The sequence below is a fragment of the Portunus trituberculatus genome, chromosome 28, assembly GCF_017591435.1.
Source record: "Portunus trituberculatus isolate SZX2019 chromosome 28, ASM1759143v1, whole genome shotgun sequence".
NCBI classification, from domain to species: domain Eukaryota; kingdom Metazoa; phylum Arthropoda; class Malacostraca; order Decapoda; family Portunidae; genus Portunus; species Portunus trituberculatus.
In genome coordinates, this window is record NC_059282.1 from 5347270 (window position 1) to 5357269 (window position 10000).

At 43.3% G+C, this 10000-nt stretch overlaps 2 protein-coding genes across 7 annotated transcripts in view; one reads left to right on the forward strand and one right to left on the reverse strand.

Annotated features, from left to right (window-relative positions):
- LOC123510023 (calcium-activated chloride channel regulator 1-like) overlaps window positions 1–10000 on the reverse strand; it is a 43363-nt gene that overhangs the window by 22885 nt on the left and 10478 nt on the right. The window lies entirely within an intron of this gene.
- The window catches only part of LOC123510024, a 22191-nt gene continuing 16938 nt past the window's right edge, over window positions 4748–10000 (forward strand). The window contains exon 1 of one of the 6 annotated variants that reach the window (XM_045264721.1): window positions 4748–4991. In XM_045264721.1, coding sequence (XP_045120656.1) covers window positions 4797–4991 — 195 coding nt within the window. In that variant the 5' untranslated portion in view covers window positions 4748–4796. The other 5 variants (XM_045264725.1, XM_045264727.1, XM_045264726.1 and 2 more) reach the window with 5 other exon arrangements.

The window sequence follows — 10000 nt, forward strand, 5'->3', positions numbered from 1 at the left end:
GCTGAACTCTTCTTAAAGTATCAGTTTTCCTGCCGCCACAGTTTTCTGCTAAAGTGAGTTGACGATGAACATTTTTTCACAGAAGAAGTGTAATATTAGCTATTGCTTTATTGTTATTACTACTATTATTATAGAGGGTTTTTCGATGTATTTCTTACTAGAATTTAATGCAATGAAGCATTACAATAAAGTAATTTTCTTTTCACATTTGCTACGCATCTCGAATATTTATAATCAGGATCCATAAGTTGTAAACTGGCATTCTGAACATAAATCCTACTGGCAGTTCATCAGTTTGGTAAGAGTTTGCCTTTGAAGTAAGAAGTACTGCTCCTTCCTTGCTTGCTCCTCGCTGATAAACAGTTTGCCAGTGTTTGTTTAAAAGGATATTATAATCAAGTTTACAAAGCCTTATTGCTCTGTGTGCTGACTGCTATAGCAGGTGAAAAATAGTCACATAGCAGTGAAGTGTGGAAATATTTCATGAGTAAGTCAAGTGACCTAGCAGTGTCTGTTGTGCAAGAAAGATTATTCACGAAAGGGACGTGGAACCACATCTTTGAAAACTCACTTGAAATCAGTTTGAAGAGTTAATGGCAAAAGAGAGAAAGAAGTTGGAAGAAAAATAAACGTAGAAAAAACACCTTTGCAAAAAAGCAAAGACAGATGCTAAGCACAGGAATGTTGGTGAGTTAGGTTAGAGTGCAAAATTATGGGATGCTTCTAACCCTAAGACAAAGAAACTGGATAAATGCAGAGCAGAAATGTTAGCCATGGATGAATTAAATGGATGAATTAAATACTTTCAAAGAGAGAAGTGTCAACTGTTACGACACCATTCCAACTCATTTGGCAGTATTTTGGTTCTCCCACCTTGTTTTTATTTGTTACTTCTCCTGTCGTCTGCATGGTCTGACACTGAAGCAACCTTTTTTTTTTTGTCCTCTTGGTCAGAGCGTTTGACGTAAAATCATCCGCATCCGCGAGGATGTCATATTTTGCTATCCGCATCCGCATTTCCATCCGCATTTTAGCAGAGACTGATATTCGCATCCACATTTGCATCCGCAAAATGACATCCGCATATACATCGGCATCCGCGGATGTCTGAAATTCGACATTCGATACATCCCTAACACATACATACATACATACATACATACATACATAGCTACATAAAACTTAACTTGCTCATTTTTTAAGTAATTTCATTTCAGTTTCTTTTTCTTTTTTTTTTTCGTAAGAGGCAATTCAATGGGCGTGTTTTCCTTTTCTCTCTTTATTTTTTTCTAGCTCATTACTGGTGTTGTTTGAAGGTAGAAGAAGAAGAAGAAGAAGAAGAAGAAGAAGAAGAAGAAGAAAATAAATAAATAAATAAAAAAGCTAAGCAAGCAGGCAGAAGGAAAGGATGGCGACCGCACACACACACACACACACACACACACACACACACACACACACACACACACATACACACGCGCACACACAGGCCCGGTAGCTCAGTGGTTAGAGCACTGGCTTCACAAGCCAGAGGACCGGGGTTCGATTCCCCGATTTGAGTGTGTCTCCTTTCACGTGTAGCCCCTGTTCACCTAGCAGTGAGTAGGTACGGGATGTAAATCGAGGAGTTGTGACCTTGTTGTTCCGGTGTGTGGTGTGTGCCTGGTCTCAGGCCTATCCGAAGATCGGAAATAATGAGCTCTGAGCTCGTTCCGTAGGGTAACGTCTGTCTGTCTCGTCAGAGACTGCAGCAGATCAAACAGTGAAACACACACACACACACACACACACACACACACACACACACCGCGTAGTGTAGTGGTTAGCATGCTCGACTCACACACGAGAGGGTCCGGGTTCGAGTCCCGGAGGCGGCGAGGAAAATGGGTAAGCCTCTTAATGTGTGGCCCCTGTTCACCTAGCAGTAAATAGGTACGGGATGTAACTCGAGGGGTTGTGGCCTCGCTTTCCCGGTGTGTGGAGTGTGTTGTGGTCTCAGTCCTACCCGAAGATCGGTCTATGAGCTCTGAGCTCGCTCCGTAATGGCGAAGACTGGCTGGGGTGACCAGCAGGCGACCGAGGTGAATTACACACACACACACACACACACACACGAAAACGAAGTGGACAGCGATAAGACAAGAAGAAAACGAAAAAAAAAAAAACGATAAAAAAGAAGAGAGATGGGCTTTGAAGACAGTGGTGAGTGGCGAGGCTTTAGTAAAGGGGCGTGGCTTGGTGTGTGCGTGTGTGCGTGTGTGAGGTCGATACAAGACCCATCACATCCCCTGACCCAAACACCGCCGAGCGACCTCCAGTGTTTGAAGAAAGTCGACCATATTTAACCCCTTCAGTACTGGAACACAGTTTTGCTTTGGGTTCGGATACGGTTAGACGATTTTATTGAGATTAGGAAAGGTCTATGGAGATCAGAAGATTAATGTCCACAGTCTTCCCTATATCTAACCCCTTCAGTACTGGGACACATTTTTACCTTGAGAATTATGTACAATTAGACCATCTTATTGTCATTAGGAAAGGTCTATGGAGGTCACAAGATTAATGTCCACAGTCTTCCTATATTCAACCCCTTCAGTACTGGGACACATTTTTACCTTGACTTTTGGGTATGATTAGACGATTTTATTGAGATTAGGAAAGGTCTATGGAGCTCAGAAGATTAGTGGTCACAGTCTTCACTATTTTAATCCCTTCAGTACTGGGACACATTTCTATCTTGATTTTGGGTAGGATTAGACGAATTCATTAACATTAAGAAAGGTCTATGGAGGTCAGAAAATTTATGGCCATAGTCTTCGCCATTCTAATCCCTTCAGTACTGGGACACATTTCTACCTTGAGATCTTTGTACAATTAGACCATTTTATTGACATTAGGAAGGGTCTATGGAGGTCAGAAGATTAATGGCCAGAGTCTTCACTATTTTAATCCCCCACATAAGTTTCTGAAGCTGTAGAAAATCACCAAATAGTATAAGCAGAATGAATATGAAAACGTGACCTAATATTGAAAAGGTTAAGCTCAAACCACGTCACCATTTCTCACCTGACCGGATCTTCTCTTCACCTCATCTAACATGACCTAATGTAACGTGCAACTCACCTGACATGTTGTGTACGAGTTTTTTTTTTTTTTTTCTATTTCTGCTTTTAATACATGAACTTTTCTGAACAAAATCATGAAGGAAAATTAAATGAAAAATGCTTAGTGATAAATTATGTGACTTTATTCATACATTTATCAATTTTTGTGTGTGGAGAAATGAGTAGTATGGGAATCTCTCTCTCTCTCTCTCTCTCTCTCTCTCTCTCTCTCTCTCTCTTACCTCATCTTGTTGCTTCCCGGAGTCTGACATTGATGTGTTAGCTCTCTCTCTCTCTCTCTCTCTCTCTCTCTCTCTCTCTACCTACCTACCTAAGGAACTGCAACGAAAGAAGAAAGACAATATTTACCGCTAATGAGAGAGAGAGAGAGAGAGAGAGAGAGAGAGAGAGAGAGAGAGAGAGAGAGAGAGAGAGAGAGAGTTTGTCATATCCATATTTCCTTTTTTTTCTTTTTCTTGCATTTTTCGGTCCTGAATTACCTCGTTATGTTGTCTCTTGTTCGTGTGTGTGTGTGTGTGTGTGTGTGTGTGTGTGTGTGTGTGTGTGTGTGTGTGTGTGTGTGTGTGTGTGTGTGTGTGTGTGTGTGTGTGTGTTGTGTTGGTAAGAATTTTGAAGACTTTTTTTTATTTCCTTCTTTCTTTATTTATCTATTTTCATTTTATTTTTTAGAACATTTTTTTTTTTTTTCTGGGAATTATTTTTTTTTCTTTTATTTTTTTGAGTCAGAAATTTTGTCTTTATTAATATTTTTTTCTTAGGAAGAGAAAAGAGAAGAAAGTTTTTTGTTAAGTATTTATTATCTATCATTATTTTGTTTTATTTTTCAGAATATCGGGAGTTTATTTTATTTAATGGAGGGGAAAGAGATTATATTTGTCTCAATTTATGTAATTTTCGGTGGGAGGGAGAAAGAGGAGGTCCATTTGTGCTTTCTTAGGAGAGAGGTGCTGTGTTTTCTCTTTTTGGGGAAGAGAGAGAGAGAGAGAGAGAGAGAGAGAGAGAGAGAGAGAGAGAGAGAGAGAGTTCCTTTTGTTTTCTTTTCTTAGGGCAAGCAGTTTTCGTTCCTTGTCTTTCTAAGGTTAGGTAACGCGCAGTGTTTTTTAGGACGTATTTTTTTTTTTTCAGTCTGAGTCTCGTCTATCGCTCTTTAACGCCACTTTTTCGTTGAGCAAAGAACTTTTTCATATGGACACTATTTTTTCGTTTTGTGGAAGATTAAGATGTAGAATTTCCTTTATTTTTCTTTAATCATACATCAATTTCATTCATTCATTTTCCCGAAGCGACAAAGATGATGGCAGTGGTGGACATGATCGCCTCTCGGAGTGACGTTGGTGTGCGCGCGTCCCGGCGTTCAATACAAACAAAAACAGACTTTGTGGCACTGGGGAGGATGAGCGAGCGGCTCCCATGGGCGAGGACTGGTGGCAGGGGCGGGCGCTGCGGCGGGAGACGGTGGAGGGAGGGAGGGAGGAATAGATGTGAAGGGAGATCCAGGGAGAGGGAGCCAGTTAGTCTGACGTCATGGCTCGGTGAAGGAGGACACACACACGTACGCACACACACACCATACACACACAGACACACAAACACATACAGCATACAGACACACACACACACACACACACACACACACACACACACACACACACACAGAGGACAATTGTTGAAATGCACTATCACCTCACAGTTCAGGCTGTCGCTCACTCCGCTAACTCTTGGCATCGCTTCGCTTTTGGCAGCCTCAGAAGCGCCTGCCCCGCTCCACCACCACCACACGCTTCTCCCACACGGCGGGACCCTCACCAACCCCTGTACGCCCACTCTTCAACGGGAGACCAGCTGGGCGAGACGTGGAGGAGTGAGGTGGGAGCATCAACGCTTACAGTGCACGGTGCATCTAATATTAGGTTGTGCCTGTACGGTGACCTGCTCGGGTGGAAACCTCAGCGGAATGAGTTTAAAGTGGTGTTTCTGTAGCGCTGGGAACAGGACTCGCCGGCTCCCTGACCCAACACAAGGCGACCCGAGGAGTGTGTATATATGCATACGTGTGTGTGTTATTCGTGTGTGAGGAAAACGGGAGAGTAGCAGTGCAGGAGGGACCATGTGGTGCAGGAGGCGTCTGGCAGCGCGTCGCCTCGTCCTGACCCGCCTCCGCCACCTTGACGTAATACAATACAGTCAGTCAACGACGGGCACTTGATCGGGTTTCTCTCCCGCACTCACTCCTGCAGGAAGGCGACAGTGCCCGCAGGAGGCACTCGAAAGATAGCACACCACAACACGCGTCTCGGGACATGTGTACGTACCTCGCCCAGTCCTTCCTGCCTTAAGGGCATGACTCGGTGAGACGCAGCGCCGCTACTCCTACTACCGGAATCCTGCAGTTCCCTCACCGTCCCCGGGTCCCTCCTTGCTTCCCGCCGCGGCAGGTGAATGGTGCAGCGTCCAGCCCAGCAGTGCGTGACTCATCCCGCCTCTGCTGCACTGCCTCTATGACTTTCGAGATTAAGTGTTCGTGTCTCCCGCAGCCAGTCTCACTCTTTGCCTTGCCTCACCACCTCCCCGCCCCCCTTCCCTCTGCCTCGTGTTGCAATGCACTTACCGCCTTACCTATTCTTGCGCCCTTCATCTCTCCATCCCTCCATCCCTCCCTCTCTTACGCTACTCCCGCTTCTCTCCCGTCTTGTTTTTGTTTTTTTTATCTTTCCTCTTCCTGTTTTCTTTTCCAATCACTATAGTGTGATCTGGTACTGTCGCATCCACGTGCTTGGCTTCCTCTCCCACAGTTAACGCCCACTCTCGCTCTCTCCCTTTAACCCACGCCAAACTCACCGCCCTCCTCTCCTCTCATTAAGTCCGCCCTTTTTAATGTATATTTTTCATGCCATCTTTATACCACGCTTCCCTGCCTCCCTCTCCGGTCCTTTGTTACAACACACACACACACACACACACACACACACACACACACACACGCAAACCCTCTCACGACCACAGCACCTCCCGTCATTATGAAGGCGTGTCTTTACCTGTTGTTCTCCTTCCTGCCATACCTTCACCTTCACCTTCACCTTCTCTGCCTCACCTTCCCTCCTTCTCTTCCTTTGCTCCTACACTCCCCTCCTCACCTGACAGAAATTATTACAGATGGTGTGGTGATTAAATTTGTCTGGAGAAACAACAGGTATGATATTTATCAATGCTAAAAACTCAAGTCTATTACTAGGTGTTGTTGTTGTTGTTGTTGGTGGTGGTGGTGTTGTTAGTGTTTATTAATGGTACTAGTGAGCGTTATGTGTGTTGATAGGTGTTGGGTGGTGGTGAGTGCCAAGGTGCCAATTTTAGTACTGGCGAGGTTTTGCGGTGGCAGTGGCGTGCAGGAAGGATCAGGTTAGCAACACAGTGCCATTCTTTACGTCATTACAGCTGTCACTTATGAACTTCTTGCATGCTCGGTAAATTTTCCACCCCCCCCCCTCGTCCCCTAGCCTTCCTTTCTTTTCCTCTTCCTCTTTCTCACTTTTTTTTTTTTTTTACTTCGTTCCTCATGTGTTATTTTCCTTTTCTCTTCGCTCACTTTTGTTTTTTTCCTTATCCTCGCTCTTTCTGCTTTTTCTTTCATGTTTTTTTTTTATTTCGTTTTGTTTTCGTTTTGCTTCGTTTTCTTTCATGCCTTGGCTCATAATAATCTATTTTTCCGTTTCTCTATTTCTATCTCTTTTTTCCTAATTCTAATCTCTCTCTCTCTCTCTCTCTCTCTCTCTCTCTCTCTCTCTCTCTCTCTCTCTCAACACAGGGCAGAGAGGTATAGTTCTAATTGTAACAAAATATCCATGCAGTGTGACTGTTTGCCTCCTGCTCTCTCTCTCTCTCTCTCTCTCTCTCTCTCTCTCTCTCTCTAACTCTCACAGATGACTGGATGGAAAGGCTCTCACAGTGAAACTGGAGCTAAAGTCTATACGGGTGCTCTCTCTCTCTCTCTCTCTCTCTCTCTCTCTCTCTCTCTCTCTCTCTCTCTCTGGTAATAGTGACAATAGCTAAAAATACCTGTCTCTCTCTCTCTCTCTCTCTCTCTCTCTCTCTCTCTCTCTCTCTCTAGTAGAATGTATGGACACCACTATTTCCACGCCAAACTAGGTGAAAACAAAGCCACACCGTCACTGGGGGAAAGGACGCTTGATAGTTCGAACATAAGGGTGTGACTCATATTTGTCTTAGTAAGCTCCGTATTCAGAAACGCTTTGCTCTCTCACCACGACTATTTTCAAGCGTCACAGAGATGATTGGCGGGATTTTCAAGGGTGTTTCTTTAGTTATTGATGCAGAAATCTTGTCACTCTGCCTCTAGAACCGTAAAAACATCTTAAAAAATTAGTGTGAATTTAAATAAACGCTCTTGAAACAGTGGAGGTGAAGCACAGAAGAGTTTGAAAATACGAACCTCATTCTAATAATTGAATTCCTTTGCTAAAATGATGTCAAGACTACAGTGAGTGTGTTGCCATCAAACCTCACCACTTGTCTCCGTTGTTCATGTCTCCGGTCTGTGCGTTCATGTGTTCGTGTGCAAAACTCAAGTCTCGTAGTCTTGCGTGTTGGCGTGAGAAGACTATTCTGACAGTAATGTCATAACTGGAGGTCATGTATAATATTAGTCGTTAAAGTTCATAGACTCTTTACGTATCAGCTCAGTGGTTTGGTCTCCATTTCGTCAGGCGGAGAGTAATATATCAACACTATAGTCTGTCTGCTCTAAAGTGACTCCTGGTCTCGGTTTGAATGGTGTCCCAGGGAGGGCGTGGTTATTGGTGTCCCAGGGAGGGCGTGGTTATCAGGCCTTGAGAAAAACCGTGAGTTGTCCTTGTAATAAGTGCGTTGATCAACAGAAAACAAAAATTATTCACATCAAATCAATTACGTTATCAAAAAGCTACAATATGTTAGAAATCCAGGAGGCTGTTTAGAGTAAACAGACTATAGTTCTATAATATAAAGGGTGCAGTATTTCTCAACAAGGAACACTGTCGCCACGGAGGCTTCAATTTAACATAGACTGGTTCAAAAGGGTCTTCCCGGCATTGTCTCAGCCAACGTTTGACTCTATTTCACGTGTAGTGTCTGACTTGTGCATATTGAGGACCACAGCCAGCCTCCTGCACAGTGGTTCTACGTGACACTGGCCAGTATTCTAAAGCGCTTTGTTCTCACCATCCCTCCTTTCCACAGGCTGCAGTTGAAGATATTCGTGTTTCTAAGAGATTTTTTTTTTTTTTTGTGATATATTGGCAGGATTTATAGTTTATTAAAAGGTGAAACTTTCTTGAAAACCGGGCTAGCTGTCTGTGGCCTTGGAAAACTCGCAGTGAGAGGGAAGGCGTTTGTTAATACTGGCGAGTTCCGTGATACACACACACACACACACACACACACACACACACACACACACACACACACACACACTCTCTCTCTCTCTCTCTCTCTCTCTCTCTCTCTCTCTACCTCAACACACTTTTGCTCTATCACATTATCGAGGAAATGTAAAAAACGACGAAGATTTATGGCACGTGTGATAAATTGTGAAAGGATGATCAGCCAACTCGACGCTTCTGGGGGTAACAAATTATTTCTTTTCCTTCCTTTCATTTTCTTTTTTTTCTTTTTCTTTTCATCAACTCCACACTGTCATGTTTCAAAAGCTCGCTGTTGATGTTGATGATGATGATGATGATGATGATGATGATGATGATGATGATAAGGATGATGAGTGTGTGTGTGTATAAGTGTGAGAGAGAGAGAGAGAGAGAGAGAGAGAGAGAGAGAGAGAGAGAGAGAGAGAGAGAGAGAGAGAGAGAGAGAGAGAGAGAGAGAGAGAGAGAGAGACAGACAGACGCTTTCCTTGTTGGGGGTGTAGTAGTGAAAAGAACTAAAAAAAGATGCATCCCTCATCTCTCTCTCTCTCTCTCTCTCTGCTAGTGGTGGTGACGACAAGCAAAGTGATGATGATGGTGATGATAATGATGACGCGTGAATGTGAAGAGTACATTATCTAAGATCGATTAAGTGGTCGCTTCCTTTTTCTTCCTTTTTTTTTCTTCTTTTCTCCTCCCCCTCCTCGCTTGAGATAATGAAATTTACCAAACACACGTTTTTTTTTCTCTCTCTCTCTCTCTCTCTCTCTCTCTCTCTCTCTCTCTCTCTCTCTCTCTCTCTCTCGCCGTGTGTGTGTGTGTGTGTGTGTGTGTGTGTGTGTGTGTGTGTGTGTGTGTGTCGAAATTATTAACAGAAAAACTAATTACAACAAACTGTATTGCACTTGAAAAAAAAAATCACTAAAACACAAACAAATGAAGATAAACAACAAAAAGAAAAGAAAACAAGGAAAATGCACTGATGATAATAAAAAAACGAAGTACAAAAGCAACAAAATCATAAACAAATATATGAAATAGAGAAATAGAGAGAAAGAGAGAAAAAAAAAACGAATATATGATAACGAAAACGGTCTTAGCTCAAATTTCAAAGGTGTACCTCAACAAATGTTCGGGGAAATATTATCTTCAAAGTTGGGAGTAGTGAGTGAGTGAGCGAGTCAGTCTTGTCCCGCACGTGGTAGAGGGCGGATGTACAGTACGCGTGGTCGTGAGGGGCAGTCAACGTGTGAGGTGTGATGGACTACCCTATTTTATTTGATCTGTATGACGAACCGAAGGCAGGACGTGGAGAAAAGGTGTGTTGAGAGAGAGAGAGAGAGAGAGCGTGTGTGTGTGTGTCTGTGTGTGTGTATTTATTTATAGTGTGTTAAGTATTGGTGTATGTGCTAAGTCATTACTCAACTTACTCCTCCATCAAGTTATTAATGTACAGTCTCT